Source organism: Pelodiscus sinensis, chromosome 27, assembly GCF_049634645.1.
Source record: "Pelodiscus sinensis isolate JC-2024 chromosome 27, ASM4963464v1, whole genome shotgun sequence".
NCBI classification, from domain to species: Eukaryota; Metazoa; Chordata; order Testudines; family Trionychidae; genus Pelodiscus; species Pelodiscus sinensis.
In genome coordinates, this window is record NC_134737.1 from 15,947,408 (window position 1) to 15,963,984 (window position 16,577).

A 16,577-nucleotide genomic window follows, 5' to 3' on the forward strand; every position below is an offset into this window, starting at 1 on the left:
TGAAGCTGGAGCCACACTAAAAAGCAGGTCCAGGCTTTCGTTGGGATGGCCAGGTACCAAGGGAAGTTTGAGCCCCAGCCGCCCCCCTGACAGAGCTGTGTAGGAAGGGCAAGCCCAACGAGGTGGTCTGGCCCGAGCAGTGCCAGAGGGCTCTCTGCACACTGAAAGAGGCCCTCATCCAAGGCCCGGTGCTGGTCAACCCGGACTGGAAGCAAAGCTTCCCTGGTGTTTGCCGACATCTCAGATGTGCTGGGCACAGGGCTGATGCAAGCTGCCTCCCTTGTGTACTTGAGCAAGAAGCTGCTGGCCCGGGAGCAGCACTACACGGCCGTAGAGAAAATGCCTGGTTGCTATACTGGAGTGGGCTCCCCGAGAAGGGGCTACCGCACTGGAGTGGGAGTACTGTCCAGGCACCACATGGGCCAAAAGTGGGCACAGCCTGAGCCGTGACACTGCACCGGCACTATACATGCACACATGCCTCCTAAATCTACTATTAAGCTGTGCGGTGTACACATACATAGTCACTGAATATACCTGCACGGAGTGTGCACGTGTGCACACACACACACACACACACACAGCACACCTGCATGGTGCTCTCTCTCTCATTCACACACACACACACACACACACAGCACACCTGCATGGTGCTCTCTCTCTCATTCACACACACACACACACACACAGCACACCTGCATGGTGCTCTCTCTCTCATTCACACACACACACACACACACACACAGCACACCTGCATGGTGCTCTCTCTCTCATTCACACACACACACACACACACAGCACACCTGCATGGTGCTCTCTCTCTCATTCACACACACACACACACACACACAGCACACCTGCATGGTGCTCTCTCTCTCATTCACACGCACACACACACACACACACAGCACACCTGCATGGTGCTCTCTCTCTCATTCACACACACACACACACACACACACAGCACACCTGCATGGTGCTCTCTCTCTCATTCACACACACACACACACACAGCACACCTGCATGGTGCTCTCTCTCTCATTCACACACACACACTGCATACAGCTGCACAGCATATCCACAAAGCATATACCTGCACTGCATGCACACTTCACTGTGCATATACACATACTGCACAAGCACATGCTTCCTGCATGCCCTTGCCCTGCAGACACCTCCCCATGTAGACCATGTGCGTACACAGGTACTGTGCACACCCAAAGTACACCTGTCCTGTAGACAGCCTCCTTGTACACCGTGTACACACACTGGTACTGCGCACACACAAAGTTACATCTGTCCTGCAGACACACACACGTACACTATGTGCATACACTGGTACTGTGCACATGCAGCATACACCTGTCCTACAGAGAGCCTCCCCCACATACACTGTGTGTGCACACTGGTGCTGTGTACACCTGTCCTGCAGACAGCCTCCTTGTACACCGTGTACACACACTGGTACTGCGCACACACAAAGTACACCTGTCCTGTAGACAGCCTCCTTGTACACCGTGTACACACACTGGTACTGCGCACACACAACGTTACATCTGTCCTGCAGACACACACACGTACACTGTGTGCATACACTGGTATTGTGCACATGCAGCATACACCTGTCCTACAGCGAGCCTCCCCCACATACACTGTGTGTGCACACTGGTGCTGTGTACACCTGTCCTGTAGACAGCCTCCTTGTACACTGTGTACACACACTGGTACTGCGCACACACAAAGTTACATCTGTCCTGCAGACACACACACGTACACTGTGTGCATACACTGGTACTGTGCACATGCAGCATACACCTGTCCTACAGAGAGCCTCCCCCACGTACACTGTGTGTGCACACTGGTGCTGTGTACACCTGTCCTGTAGACATACACCCCAGTCTCTCACTTGTTTTCACAGTAGGGACCAAAGTAGCTGGAAGGACATTCGCAGGTGTAGCCATGTAGGGCGCTGGGCTTGCGAGTGCACGTGGCCTGGTGCTCACAGGGGTTGAGGGTGCACACATGGGCACAACTGTCTCCATAGTAACCTGAGGCAAGAAGAAGGAGATGGTGCAATGTCCCAGTGCCCAGCTAGATTCTCCATCAGCTGCCCTCCTTGCCAGCTAAGAATGAGTCACACGCAGGGCACGTCTACACTAGCCCCCGACTTCGATCTAGGGAGGCTAATGAGGGCGACCGAAATTGCAAATGAAGCGTGGGATTTAAGTATTCCGCGCTTGATTTGCATATTCCCGGCCGGTCGCCATTTTAGAAATCGACTAGCCCGAAGTAACTGCCTGGAATGAGGTTTACCAGCTAATTCGATTTAGGGCTTTAATTGGGAACCCCGTTTCACTGCCGTGTGTAGACGCGGGCAGTTACTTCGGGCTAGTCAATTTCTAAAATGGCGACCGGCTGGGAACATGCTAATGAAGTGCGGCATATTTAAATTCCGCGCTTTATTTGCAATTTTGGTCACCCTCATTAGCCTCTCTAGATCGAAGTAGGGGGCTAGTGTAGACGTACCCTCAGAGTGTGTGGCAGCTGGGGGCTTAGGCAAGGGGAATGGGTGCTGAGTGGTCACTGGCCTGGGCTCCCAACAGCTCCCCAGTCTGGCCAGGCTGTGCCAGTGTGGGACAGGGACCTCCAGACCACCCTGTGCACCCTGGGAAGGCACCGCCAGACAGGGGACCCCCCCAGCTCTTGGCCCCTCACCTGGGTCGCAGCTGCAGGAGAAGCTGTCCCAATCGTCATTGCAGTAGCTGTTGGCTGGGCAGGGGCTGGAGTCACAGGGATCAGGGACACTGCAGCCGTGCTCCACGTTCAGCCGCTCAGCCTGGTTCACGTTCAGGGCCACGGCGCTGGCTGCCGTCTCGCCGATCCGCACCCCCTTCCAGGGCACAAGGCAGCCCTGGTGAGCCTGGCATTGGCCCCACCCTTCTCTGCCCCCCTAGAGAAAGGGCCTTGACACCCCCCCAGAATGGGCCCAAAGCCCCCCCAGAGAAAAGCTGTGAGCCTGTCCAGAGGCTATGCCCAACCGCCCGCCCCCCAAGCGTGGGTCCGGAGCTCCCCACATGCAAACCCTGGCGTGGGCTGCTCCCCCTCAGTCCTCTCCCGGTTACATTTTTTCATGCACTGCCACAGACCCAGCAGCAGGGGTGGGACCTGCCCTGCCCCAATGAAGGGCCCCCCAGCCTGACAGCTGCCAGGACTGGCCGCTAGAGGGCACCAGACTCTCGCCCTATGGCTAGTTGTCAGAGGGGGCAGAAATGGGGTTGCCCTGGGGGTAGGTCCGACACTGGTGCGGCCCCCTCGGTGTCAAACGGCAGCCAGACAAGCCCATCCCCCCCCGACAAGGCTCTGAACACCTGATACCTGCATGCAGCCGCGGAATCCCTGCTGCACCTCGCCCCCCGCGCCCGCCACGCCGCCCACGCTGACGTTGTGCAGCTTCAGCCCCTGCAGCTCGCCGCTGGCGTCCTCCAGCACCTGCCAGAGAGACCGGTGAGCGCTGGGCCTGGCAGGGCTGGGGGGAGCCTACGGCTGGGCTAACGGGGCTGCAGGTTGGCAGGGAGGGGGGCTCAGGGCTGGGCTAGCAGGGGCTGGGGGCACCAGAGGACCCCCGGCTGGGAGGCAGGCGGCTGTGGATCCGGACTAGTAGAGGTGTGGGGGCAGCGCAGGGGCTGACGCTGGGGCAGAGGGGCAGCAGAGGAGCAGGCCTCTTGCTCTCAGCCCCATTCTGTTAATGGCCCCCAAATTCAGTCCATATGTGAAGAAACAGACACAAGGTTTAAAAGAAACGGTGACAAACAGCCCCCCAGGCCTTGCCAGGCCCCCCATCCTGCTCCCCACGCACCCCATAACCCTCACCCCCAATCTTGCCCCTGGGCCATGTAGGCCCTACAACCGACCCACACTTCACTCAGCCCCTCTCCTGCCCAGACCCCTCTGTCCCTCCCCAGTGCCTGGCGACCGCAGCCCCGCTGTGCAGCTCGGTGCCCCGCTCTGTGCCTGCCGCCCGTGCACCTGGTGCTGGCCGTAGTCGAGGGCCAGGACGGCCTCGCCCCCAGCCTCTGCGCTGCCTCGCCCACGCCGCAGCTCCAACTGCACGTGATGCCAGTCGCCGTCGTTCACCTTCACCTGGTGCAGCTGGAGCGTCCAGCCACGGCTGCCAGGCCGGGAGACGCTCGTCATCACGTGCCCCTCGCTCAGCTGGGAGAGACGGGGGGGAGGGGTGAGAGGGGCTGGAGCAGCAGGGAGCATGGAGCAGGGGAAGTGTTAGGGCAGGGCAGTGAGGGGAGGTGGCTGTGAGCAGGGAAGGGGGGGCAGTGAGGGGAGGTGGCTGTGAGCAGGGAAGGGGGGGCAGTGAGGGGAGGTGGCTGTGAGCAGGGAAGGGGGGCAGTGAGGGGAGGTGGCTGTGAGCAGGGAAGGGGGGGCAGTGAGGGGAGGTGGCTGTGAGCAGGGAAGGGGGGCAGTGAGGGGAGGTGGCTGTGAGCAGGGAAGCGGGGGGCAGTGAGGGGAGGTGGCTGTGAGCAGGGAAGGGGGGGCAGTGAGGAGAGGTGGCTGTGAGCAGGGAAGTGGGGGGGGCAGTGAGGGGAGGTGGCTGTGAGCAGGGAAGGGGGGGGCAGTGAGGGGAGGTGGCTGTGAGCAGGGAAGGGGGGGCAGTGAGGGGAGGTGGCTGTGAGCAGGGAAGGGGGGGCAGTGAGGGGAGGTGGCTGTGAGCAGGGAAGCGGGGCAGTGAGGGGAGGTGGCTGTGAGCAGGGAAGCGGGGGGCAGTGAGGGGAGGTGGCTGTGAGCAGGGAAGGGGGGGCAGTGAGGGGAGGTGGCTGTGAGCAGGGAAGGGGGCAGTGAGGGGAGGTGGCTGTGAGCAGGGAAGTGGGGGGGGCAGTGAGGGGAGGTGGCTGTGAGCAGGGAAGTGGGGGGGGCAGTGAGGGGAGGTGGCTGTGAGCAGGGAAGTGGGGGGGGCAGTGAGGGGAGGTGGCTGTGAGCAGGGAAGTGGGGGCGGCAGTGAGGGGAGGTGGCTGTGAGCAGGGAAGTGGGGGGGGCAGTGAGGGGAGGTGGCTGTGAGCAGGGAAGTGGGGGGGGCAGTGAGGGGAGGTGGCTGTGAGCAGGGAAGTGGGGGGGGGCAGTGAGGGGAGGTGGCTGTGAGCAGGGAAGTGGGGGGGCAGTGAGGGGAGGTGGCTGTGAGCAGGGAAGGGGGGGCAGTGAGGGCAGGTGGCTGTGAGCTGGGAAGGGGGGCAGTGAGGGCAGGTGGCTGTGAGCAGGGAAGGGGGGGCAGTGAGGGGAGGTGGCTGAGAGCAGGGAAGGGGGGGCAGTGAGGGGAGGTGGCTGTGAGCAGCGAAGTGGGGGGGCAGTGAGGGTAGGTGGCTGTGAGCAGGGAAGGGGGGGCAGTGAGGGGAGGTGGCTGTGAGCAGGCAAGGGGGGGCAGTGAGGGGAGGTGGCTGTGAGCAGGGAAGGGGGGGCAGTGAGGGGAGGTGGCTGTGAGCAGGGAAGGGGGGGCAGTGAGGGGAGGTGGCTGTGAGCAGGGAAGGGGGGGCAGTGAGGGAAGGTGGCTGTGAGCAGGGAAGGGGGGCAGTGAGGGGAGGTGGCTGTGAGCAGGGAAGGGGGGCAGTGAGGGGAGGTGGCTGTGAGCAGGGAAGTGTTGGGGGCAGTGAGGGGAGGTGGCTGTGAGCAGGGAAGTGTTGGGGGCAGTGAGGGGAGGTGGCTGTGAGCAGGGAAGTGTTGGGGGCAGTGAGGGGAGGTGGCTGTGAGCAGGGAAGGGGGGGCAGTGAGGGGAGGTGGCTGTGAGCAGGGAAGGGGGGCAGTGAGGGGAGGTGGCTGTGAGCAGGGAAGGGGGGGCAGTGAGGGGAGGTGGCTGTGAGCAGGGAAGGGGGGGCAGTGAGGGGAGGTGGCTGTGAGCAGGGAAGGGGGGCAGTGAGGGGAGGTGGCTGTGAGCAGGGAAGGGGGGGCAGTGAGGGGAGGTGGCTGTGAGCAGGGAAGGGGGGGCAGTGAGGGGAGGTGGCTGTGAGCAGGGAAGGGGGGGCAGTGAGGGGAGGTGGCTGTGAGCAGGGAAGTGTTGGGGGCAGTGAGGGGAGGTGGCTGTGAGCAGGGAAGTGGGGGGGGGGCAGTGAGGGGAGGTGGCTGTGAGCAGGGAAGTGGGGGGGGGCAGTGATGGGAGGTGGCTGTGAGCAGGGAAGGGGGGGCAGTGAGGGAAGGTGGCTGTGAGCAGGGAAGGGGGGCAGTGAGGGGAGGTGGCTGTGAGCAGGGAAGGGGGGGCAGTGAGGGGAGGTGGCTGTGAGCAGGGAAGGGGGGGCAGTGAGGGGAGGTGGCTGTGAGCAGGGAAGGGGGGACAGTGAGGGGAGGTGGCTGTGAGCAGGGAAGGGGGGGCAGTGAGGGGAGGTGGCTGTGAGCAGGGAAGTGGGGGGGGGGCAGTGAGGGGAGGTGGCTGTGAGCAGGGAAGTGGGGGGGGGCAGTGATGGGAGGTGGCTGTGAGCAGGGAAGGGGGGGCAGTGAGGGAAGGTGGCTGTGAGCAGGGAAGGGGGGCAGTGAGGGGAGGTGGCTGTGAGCAGGGAAGGGGGGGCAGTGAGGGGAGGTGGCTGTGAGCAGGGAAGGGGGGACAGTGAGGGGAGGTGGCTGTGAGCAGGGAAGGGGGGGCAGTGAGGGGAGGTGGCTGTGAGCAGGGAAGGGGGGGCAGTGAGGGGAGGTGGCTGTGAGCAGGGAAGGGGGGGCAGTGAGGGGAGGTGGCTGTGAGCAGGGAAGTGTTGGGGGCAGTGAGGGGAGGTGGCTGTGAGCAGGGAAGTGTTGGGGGCAGTGAGGGGAGGTGGCTGTGAGCAGGGAAGTGGGGGGGGCAGTGAGGGGAGGTGGCTGTGAGCAGGGAAGTGGGGGGGGCAGTGAGGGGAGGTGGCTGTGAGCAGGGAAGGGGGGGGCAGTGAGGGGAGGTGGCTGTGAGCAGGGAAGGGGGGGCAGTGAGGGGAGGTGGCTGTGAGCAGGGAAGTGGGGGGGCAGTGAGGGGAGGTGGCTGTGAGCAGGGAAGGGGGGGCAGTGAGGGGAGGTGGCTGTGAGCAGGGAAGGGGGGCAGTGAGGGGAGGTGGCTGTGAGCAGGGAAGGGGGGGCAGTGAGGGGAGGTGGCTGAGAGCAGGGAAGGGGGGGCAGTGAGGGGAGGTGGCTGTGAGCAGGGAAGTGGGGGGGCAGTGAGGGTAGGTGGCTGTGAGCAGGGAAGGGGGGGCAGTGAGGGGAGGTGGCTATGAGCAGGGAAGGGGGGGCAGTGAGGGAAGGTGGCTTTGAGCAGGGAAGGGGGGCAGTGAGGGGAGGTGGCTGTGAGCAGGGAAGGGGGGGCAGTGAGGGGAGGTGGCTGTGAGCAGGGAAGGGGGGCAGTGAGGGGAGGTGGCTGTGAGCAGGGAAGGGGGGCAGTGAGGGGAGGTGGCTGTGAGCAGGGAAGGGGGGGCAGTGAGGGGAGGTGGCTGTGAGCAGGGAAGGGGGGCAGTGAGGGGAGGTGGCTGTGAGCAGGGAAGTGGGGGGGCAGTGAGGGGAGGTGGCTGTGAGCAGGGAAGGGGGGGCAGTGAGGGGAGGTGGCTGTGAGCAGGGAAGGGGGGCAGTGAGGGGAGGTGGCTGAGAGCAGGGAAGGGGGGGCAGTGAGGGGAGGTGGCTGTGAGCAGGGAAGGGGGGGCAGTGAGGGGAGGTGGCTGTGAGCAGGGAAGCGGGGGCAGTGAGGGGAGGTGGCTGAGAGCAGGGAAGGGGGGGCAGTGAGGGGAGGTGGCTGTGAGTAGGGAAGGGGGGGCAGTGAGGGGAGGTGGCTGTGAGCAGGGAAGGGGGGCAGTGAGGGGAGGTGGCTGAGAGCAGGCAAGGGGGGGCAGTGAGGGGAGGTGGCTGTGAGCAGGGAAGGGGGGGCAGTGAGGGGAGGTGGCTGTGAGCAGGGAAGTGGGGGGGCAGTGAGGGGAGGTGGCTGTGAGCAGGGAAGTGGGGGGGCAGTGAGGGGAGGTGGCTGTGAGCAGGGAAGTGGGGGGCAGTGAGGGGAGGTGGCTGTGAGCAGGGAGGGGGGGCAGTGAGGAGAGGTGGCTGTGAGCAGGGAAGGGGGGCAGTGAGGGGAGGTGGCTGTGAGCAGGGAAGGGGGGGCAGTGAGGTGAGGTGGCTGTGAGCAGGGAAGGGGGGCAGTGAGGGGAGGTGGCTGTGAGCAGGGAAGGGGGGGCAGTGAGGGGAGGTGGCTGTGAGCAGGGAAGTGGGGGGGCAGGATGGGGAGGTGGCTGTGAGCAGGGAAGGGGGGGCAGTGAGGGGAGGTGGCTGTGAGCAGGGAAGGGGGGGCAGTGAGGGGAGGTGGCTGTGAGCAGGGAAGTGGGGGGGCAGGATGGGGAGGTGGCTGTGAGCAGGGAAGGGGGGGCAGTGAGGGGAGGTGGCTGTGAGCAGGGAAGTGGGGGGGCAGGATGGGGAGGTGGCTGTGAGCAGGGAAGGGGGGCAGAGAGGGGAGGTGGCTGTGAGCAGGGAAGGGGGGGCAGTGAGGGGAGGTGGCTGTGAGCAGGGAAGCGGGGGGGCAGTGAGGGGAGGTGGCTGTGAGCAGGGAAGTGTTGGGGGCAGTGAGGGGAGGTGGCTGTGAGCAGGGAAGGGGGGCAGTGAGGGGAGGTGGCTGTGAGCAGGGAAGCGGGGGGCAGTGAGGGGAGGTGGCTGTGAGCAGGGAAGCGGGGGGCAGTGAGGGGAGGTGGCTGTGAGCAGGGAAGCGGGGGGCAGTGAGGGGAGGTGGCTGTGAGCAGGGAAGCGGGGGGCAGTGAGGGGAGGTGGCTGTGAGCAGGGAAGCGGGGGGCAGTGAGGGGAGGTGGCTGTGAGCAGGGAAGTGGGGGGGCAGGATGGGGAGGTGGCTGTGAGCAGGGAAGGGGGGCAGTGAGGGGAGGTGGCTGTGAGCAGGGAAGGGGGGGGCAGTGAGGGGAGGTGGCTGTGAGCAGGGAAGCGGGGGGGCAGTGAGGGGAGGTGGCTGTGAGCAGGGAAGCGGGGGCAGTGAGGGGAGGTGGCTGTGAGCAGGGAAGGGGGGCAGTGAGGGGAGGTGGCTGTGAGCAGGGAAGGGGGGGCAGTGAGGGGAGGTGGCTGTGAGCAGGGAAGTGGGGGGGCAGTGAGGGGAGGTGGCTGTGAGCAGGGAAGTGGGGGGGCAGTGAGGGGAGGTGGCTGTGAGCAGGGAAGTGGGGGGCAGTGAGGGGAGGTGGCTGTGAGCAGGGAGGGGGGGCAGTGAGGAGAGGTGGCTGTGAGCAGGGAAGGGGGGCAGTGAGGGGAGGTGGCTGTGAGCAGGGAAGGGGGGGCAGTGAGGTGAGGTGGCTGTGAGCAGGGAAGGGGGGCAGTGAGGGGAGGTGGCTGTGAGCAGGGAAGGGGGGCAGTGAGGGGAGGTGGCTGTGAGCAGGGAAGGGGGGGGCAGGATGGGGAGGTGGCTGTGAGCAGGGAAGGGGGGGCAGTGAGGGGAGGTGGCTGTGAGCAGGGAAGGGGGGGCAGTGAGGGGAGGTGGCTGTGAGCAGGGAAGTGGGGGGGCAGGATGGGGAGGTGGCTGTGAGCAGGGAAGGGGGGGCAGTGAGGGGAGGTGGCTGTGAGCAGGGAAGTGGGGGGGCAGGATGGGGAGGTGGCTGTGAGCAGGGAAGGGGGGCAGAGAGGGGAGGTGGCTGTGAGCAGGGAAGGGGGGGCAGTGAGGGGAGGTGGCTGTGAGCAGGGAAGCGGGGGGGCAGTGAGGGGAGGTGGCTGTGAGCAGGGAAGCGGGGGGCAGTGAGGGGAGGTGGCTGTGAGCAGGGAAGCGGGGCAGTGAGGGGAGGTGGCTGTGAGCAGGGAAGCGGGGGGCAGTGAGGGGAGGTGGCTGTGAGCAGGGAAGCGGGGGGCAGTGAGGGGAGGTGGCTGTGAGCAGGGAAGCGGGGGGCAGTGAGGGGAGGTGGCTGTGAGCAGGGAAGCGGGGGGCAGTGAGGGGAGGTGGCTGTGAGCAGGGAAGCGGGGGGCAGTGAGGGGAGGTGGCTGTGAGCAGGGAAGTGGGGGGGCAGGATGGGGAAGTGGCTGTGAGCAGGGAAGGGGGGCAGTGAGGGGAGGTGGCTGTGAGCAGGGAAGGGGGGGCAGTGAGGGGAGGTGGCTGTGAGCAGGGAAGCGGGGGGGCAGTGAGGGGAGGTGGCTGTGAGCAGGGAAGGGGGGCAGTGAGGGGAGGTGGCTGTGAGCAGGGAAGCGGGGGGCAGTGAGGGGAGGTGGCTGTGAGCAGGGAAGCGGGGGGCAGTGAGGGGAGGTGGCTGTGAGCAGGGAAGGGGGGCAGTGAGGGGAGGTGGCTGTGAGCAGGGAAGCGGGGGGCAGTGAGGGGAGGTGGCTGTGAGCAGGGAAGCGGGGGGCAGTGAGGGGAGGTGGCTGTGAGCAGGGAAGTGGGGGGCAGTGAGGGGAGGTGGCTGTGAGCAGGGAAGCGGGGGGCAGTGAGGGGAGGTGGCTGTGAGCAGGGAAGGGGGGCAGTGAGGGGAGGTGGCTGTGAGCAGGGAAGCGGGGGGGCAGTGAGGGGAGGTGGCTGTGAGCAGGGAAGGGGGGGCAGTGAGGGGAGGTGGCTGTGAGCAGGGAAGGGGGGCAGTGAGGGGAGGTGGCTGTGAGCAGGGAAGCGGGGGGCAGTGAGGGGAGGTGGCTGTGAGCAGGGAAGCTGGGGGCAGTGAGGGGAGGTGGCTGTGAGCAGGGAAGGGGGGGCAGTGAGGGGAGGTGGCTGTGAGCAGGGAAGGGGGGCAGTGAGGGGAGGTGGCTGAGAGCAGGGAAGGGGGGGCAGTGAGGGGAGGTGGCTGTGAGCAGGGAAGGGGGGGCAGTGAGGGGAGGTGGCTGTGAGCAGGGAAGGGGGGCAGTGAGGGGAGGTGGCTGAGAGCAGGGAAGGGGGGGGCAGTGAGGGGAGGTGGCTGTGAGCATGGAAGGGGGGGCAGTGAGGGGAGGTGGCTGTGAGCAGGGAAGTGGGGGGCAGTGAGGGGAGGTGGCTGTGAGCAGGGAGGGGGGGCAGTGAGGAGAGGTGGCTGTGAGCAGGGAAGGGGGGCAGTGAGGGGAGGTGGCTGTGAGCAGGGAAGGGGGGGCAGTGAGGTGAGGTGGCTGTGAGCAGGGAAGGGGGGCAGTGAGGGGAGGTGGCTGTGAGCAGGGAAGGGGGGGCAGTGAGGGGAGGTGGCTGTGAGCAGGGAAGTGGGGGGGCAGGATGGGGAGGTGGCTGTGAGCAGGGAAGGGGGGGCAGTGAGGGGAGGTGGCTGTGAGCAGGGAAGGGGGGGCAGTGAGGGGAGGTGGCTGTGAGCAGGGAAGTGGGGGGGCAGGATGGGGAGGTGGCTGTGAGCAGGGAAGGGGGGGCAGTGAGGGGAGGTGGCTGTGAGCAGGGAAGTGGGGGGGCAGGATGGGGAGGTGGCTGTGAGCAGGGAAGGGGGGCAGAGAGGGGAGGTGGCTGTGAGCAGGGAAGGGGGGGCAGTGAGGGGAGGTGGCTGTGAGCAGGGAAGCGGGGGGGCAGTGAGGGGAGGTGGCTGTGAGCAGGGAAGTGTTGGGGGCAGTGAGGGGAGGTGGCTGTGAGCAGGGAAGGGGGGCAGTGAGGGGAGGTGGCTGTGAGCAGGGAAGCGGGGGGCAGTGAGGGGAGGTGGCTGTGAGCAGGGAAGCGGGGGGCAGTGAGGGGAGGTGGCTGTGAGCAGGGAAGCGGGGGGCAGTGAGGGGAGGTGGCTGTGAGCAGGGAAGCGGGGGGCAGTGAGGGGAGGTGGCTGTGAGCAGGGAAGCGGGGGGCAGTGAGGGGAGGTGGCTGTGAGCAGGGAAGTGGGGGGGCAGGATGGGGAGGTGGCTGTGAGCAGGGAAGGGGGGCAGTGAGGGGAGGTGGCTGTGAGCAGGGAAGGGGGGGCAGTGAGGGGAGGTGGCTGTGAGCAGGGAAGCGGGGGGGCAGTGAGGGGAGGTGGCTGTGAGCAGGGAAGCGGGGGCAGTGAGGGGAGGTGGCTGTGAGCAGGGAAGGGGGGCAGTGAGGGGAGGTGGCTGTGAGCAGGGAAGGGGGGGCAGTGAGGGGAGGTGGCTGTGAGCAGGGAAGTGGGGGGGCAGTGAGGGGAGGTGGCTGTGAGCAGGGAAGTGGGGGGGCAGTGAGGGGAGGTGGCTGTGAGCAGGGAAGTGGGGGGCAGTGAGGGGAGGTGGCTGTGAGCAGGGAGGGGGGGCAGTGAGGAGAGGTGGCTGTGAGCAGGGAAGGGGGGCAGTGAGGGGAGGTGGCTGTGAGCAGGGAAGGGGGGGCAGTGAGGTGAGGTGGCTGTGAGCAGGGAAGGGGGGCAGTGAGGGGAGGTGGCTGTGAGCAGGGAAGGGGGGCAGTGAGGGGAGGTGGCTGTGAGCAGGGAAGGGGGGGCAGGATGGGGAGGTGGCTGTGAGCAGGGAAGGGGGGGCAGTGAGGGGAGGTGGCTGTGAGCAGGGAAGGGGGGCAGTGAGGGGAGGTGGCTGTGAGCAGGGAAGTGGGGGGGCAGGATGGGGAGGTGGCTGTGAGCAGGGAAGGGGGGGCAGTGAGGGGAGGTGGCTGTGAGCAGGGAAGTGGGGGGGCAGGATGGGGAGGTGGCTGTGAGCAGGGAAGGGGGGCAGAGAGGGGAGGTGGCTGTGAGCAGGGAAGGGGGGGCAGTGAGGGGAGGTGGCTGTGAGCAGGGAAGCGGGGGGGCAGTGAGGGGAGGTGGCTGTGAGCAGGGAAGCGGGGGGCAGTGAGGGGAGGTGGCTGTGAGCAGGGAAGCGGGGCAGTGAGGGGAGGTGGCTGTGAGCAGGGAAGCGGGGGGCAGTGAGGGGAGGTGGCTGTGAGCAGGGAAGCGGGGGGCAGTGAGGGGAGGTGGCTGTGAGCAGGGAAGCGGGGGGCAGTGAGGGGAGGTGGCTGTGAGCAGGGAAGCGGGGGGCAGTGAGGGGAGGTGGCTGTGAGCAGGGAAGCGGGGGGCAGTGAGGGGAGGTGGCTGTGAGCAGGGAAGTGGGGGGGCAGGATGGGGAGGTGGCTGTGAGCAGGGAAGGGGGGCAGTGAGGGGAGGTGGCTGTGAGCAGGGAAGGGGGGGCAGTGAGGGGAGGTGGCTGTGAGCAGGGAAGCGGGGGGGCAGTGAGGGGAGGTGGCTGTGAGCAGGGAAGCGGGGGCAGTGAGGGGAGGTGGCTGTGAGCAGGGAAGGGGGGCAGTGAGGGGAGGTGGCTGTGAGCAGGGAAGCGGGGGGCAGTGAGGGGAGGTGGCTGTGAGCAGGGAAGCGGGGGGCAGTGAGGGGAGGTGGCTGTGAGCAGGGAAGGGGGGCAGTGAGGGGAGGTGGCTGTGAGCAGGGAAGCGGGGGGCAGTGAGGGGAGGTGGCTGTGAGCAGGGAAGCGGGGGGCAGTGAGGGGAGGTGGCTGTGAGCAGGGAAGTGGGGGGCAGTGAGGGGAGGTGGCTGTGAGCAGGGAAGCGGGGGGCAGTGAGGGGAGGTGGCTGTGAGCAGGGAAGGGGGGCAGTGAGGGGAGGTGGCTGTGAGCAGGGAAGCGGGGGGGCAGTGAGGGGAGGTGGCTGTGAGCAGGGAAGGGGGGGGCAGTGAGGGGAGGTGGCTGTGAGCAGGGAAGGGGGGCAGTGAGGGGAGGTGGCTGTGAGCAGGGAAGCGGGGGGCAGTGAGGGGAGGTGGCTGTGAGCAGGGAAGCGGGGGGCAGTGAGGGGAGGTGGCTGTGAGCAGGGAAGGGGGGGCAGTGAGGGGAGGTGGCTGTGAGCAGGGAAGGGGGGCAGTGAGGGGAGGTGGCTGAGAGCAGGGAAGGGGGGGCAGTGAGGGGAGGTGGCTGTGAGCAGGGAAGGGGGGGCAGTGAGGGGAGGTGGCTGTGAGCAGGGAAGGGGGGCAGTGAGGGGAGGTGGCTGAGAGCAGGGAAGGGGGGGCAGTGAGGGGAGGTGGCTGTGAGCATGGAAGGGGGGGCAGTGAGGGGAGGTGGCTGTGAGCAGGGAAGGGGGGCAGTGAGGGGAGGTGGCTGAGAGCAGGCAAGGGGGGGCAGTGAGGGGAGGTGGCTGTGAGCAGGGAAGGGGGGGCAGTGAGGGGAGGTGGCTGTGAGCAGGGAAGTGGGGGGGCAGTGAGGGGAGGTGGCTGTGAGCAGGGAAGTGGGGGGGCAGTGAGGGGAGGTGGCTGTGAGCAGGGAAGTGGGGGGCAGTGAGGGGAGGTGGCTGTGAGCAGGGAAGGGGGGGCAGTGAGGGGAGGTGGCTGTGAGCAGGGAAGTGGGGGGGCAGGATGGGGAGGTGGCTGTGAGCAGGGAAGGGGGGGCAGTGAGGGGAGGTGGCTGTGAGCAGGGAAGGGGGGGCAGTGAGGGGAGGTGGCTGTGAGCAGGGAAGTGGGGGGGCAGTGAGGGGAGGTGGCTGTGAGCAGGGAAGTGGGGGGGCAGTGAGGGGAGGTGGCTGTGAGCAGGGAAGTGGGGGGGCAGGATGGGGAGGTGGCTGTGAGCAGGGAAGGGGGGCAGAGAGGGGAGGTGGCTGTGAGCAGGGAAGGGGGGGCAGTGAGGGGAGGTGGCTGTGAGCAGGGAAGCGGGGGGGCAGTGAGGGGAGGTGGCTGTGAGCAGGGAAGCGGGGGGCAGTGAGGGGAGGTGGCTGTGAGCAGGGAAGGGGGGCAGTGAGGGGAGGTGGCTGTGAGCAGGGAAGCGGGGGGCAGTGAGGGGAGGTGGCTGTGAGCAGGGAAGCGGGGGGCAGTGAGGGGAGGTGGCTGTGAGCAGGGAAGCGGGGGGCAGTGAGGGGAGGTGGCTGTGAGCAGGGAAGCGGGGGGCAGTGAGGGGAGGTGGCTGTGAGCAGGGAAGCGGGGGGCAGTGAGGGGAGGTGGCTGTGAGCAGGGAAGTGGGGGGGCAGGATGGGGAGGTGGCTGTGAGCAGGGAAGTGGGGGGGCAGGATGGGGAGGTGGCTGTGAGCAGGGAAGGGGGGCAGTGAGGGGAGGTGGCTGTGAGCAGGGAAGGGGGGGCAGTGAGGGGAGGTGGCTGTGAGCAGGGAAGCGGGGGGGCAGTGAGGGGAGGTGGCTGTGAGCAGGGAAGCGGGGGCAGTGAGGGGAGGTGGCTGTGAGCAGGGAAGGGGGGCAGTGAGGGGAGGTGGCTGTGAGCAGGGAAGGGGGGGCAGTGAGGGGAGGTGGCTGTGAGCAGGGAAGTGGGGGGGCAGTGAGGGGAGGTGGCTGTGAGCAGGGAGGGGGGGCAGTGAGGAGAGGTGGCTGTGAGCAGGGAAGCGGGGGGCAGTGAGGGGAGGTGGCTGTGAGCAGGGAAGCGGGGGGCAGTGAGGGGAGGTGGCTGTGAGCAGGGAAGCGGGGGGCAGTGAGGGGAGGTGGCTGTGAGCAGGGAAGTGGGGGGGCAGGATGGGGAGGTGGCTGTGAGCAGGGAAGGGGGGGCAGTGAGGGGAGGTGGCTGTGAGCAGGGAAGCGGGGGGGCAGTGAGGGGAGGTGGCTGTGAGCAGGGAAGCGGGGGCAGTGAGGGGAGGTGGCTGTGAGCAGGGAAGGGGGGCAGTGAGGGGAGGTGGCTGTGAGCAGGGAAGCGGGGGGCAGTGAGGGGAGGTGGCTGTGAGCAGGGAAGCGGGGGGCAGTGAGGGGAGGTGGCTGTGAGCAGGGAAGCGGGGGGCAGTGAGGGGAGGTGGCTGTGAGCAGGGAAGCGGGGGGCAGTGAGGGGAGGTGGCTGTGAGCAGGGAAGCGGGGGGCAGTGAGGGGAGGTGGCTGTGAGCAGGGAAGTGGGGGGGCAGGATGGGGAGGTGGCTGTGAGCAGGGAAGGGGGGCAGTGAGGGGAGGTGGCTGTGAGCAGGGAAGGGGGGGCAGTGAGGGGAGGTGGCTGTGAGCAGGGAAGCGGGGGGGCAGTGAGGGGAGGTGGCTGTGAGCAGGGAAGCGGGGGCAGTGAGGGGAGGTGGCTGTGAGCAGGGAAGGGGGGGCAGTGAGGGGAGGTGGCTGTGAGCAGGGAAGTGGGGGGCAGTGAGGGGAGGTGGCTGTGAGCAGGGAAGTGGGGGGCAGTGAGGGGAGGTGGCTGTGAGCAGGGAGGGGGGGCAGTGAGGGGAGGTGGCTGTGAGCAGGGAAGGGGGGGCAGTGAGGGGAGGTGGCTGTGAGCAGGGAAGCGGGGGGCAGTGAGGGGAGGTGGCTGTGAGCAGGGAAGCGGGGGGCAGTGAGGGGAGGTGGCTGTGAGCAGGGAAGGGGGGCAGTGAGGGGAGGTGGCTGTGAGCAGGGAAGCGGGGGGCAGTGAGGGGAGGTGGCTGTGAGCAGGGAAGCGGGGGCAGTGAGGGGAGGTGGCTGTGAGCAGGGAAGCGGGGGGCAGTGAGGGGAGGTGGCTGTGAGCAGGGAAGCGGGGGGCAGTGAGGGGAGGTGGCTGTGAGCAGGGAAGGGGGGCAGTGAGGGGAGGTGGCTGTGAGCAGGGAAGCGGGGGGCAGTGAGGGGAGGTGGCTGTGAGCAGGGAAGGGGGGCAGTGAGGGGAGGTGGCTGTGAGCAGGGAAGGGGGGGCAGTGAGGGGAGGTGGCTGTGAGCAGGGAAGCGGGGGGCAGTGAGGGGAGGTGGCTGTGAGCAGGGAAGGGGGGCAGTGAGGGGAGGTGGCTGTGAGCAGGGAAGCGGGGGGGCAGTGAGGGGAGGTGGCTGTGAGCAGGGAAGGGGGGGCAGTGAGGGGAGGTGGCTGTGAGCAGGGAAGCGGGGGGGCAGTGAGGGGAGGTGGCTGTGAGCAGGGAAGCGGGGGGCAGTGAGGGG

The 16,577-nt window shown here is 67.0% G+C and overlaps 1 protein-coding gene across 2 annotated transcripts in view; it reads right to left on the bottom strand.

The window, feature by feature from the left end:
- The window catches only part of CELSR2 (cadherin EGF LAG seven-pass G-type receptor 2), an 88,790-nt gene that overhangs the window by 28,581 nt on the left and 43,632 nt on the right, over positions 1 to 16,577 (bottom strand). For both annotated transcript variants that reach the window (XM_075910443.1, XM_075910442.1), the window contains exons 10-13: positions 4,027 to 4,212; positions 3,376 to 3,489; positions 2,716 to 2,890; positions 1,907 to 2,048 (exon numbers count right to left, since the gene is read on the bottom strand). In XM_075910443.1, the coding sequence (XP_075766558.1) occupies positions 1,907 to 2,048; positions 2,716 to 2,890; positions 3,376 to 3,489; positions 4,027 to 4,212 (617 nt within the window). The remainder of the gene's footprint in view (positions 1 to 1,906; positions 2,049 to 2,715; positions 2,891 to 3,375; positions 3,490 to 4,026; positions 4,213 to 16,577) is intronic.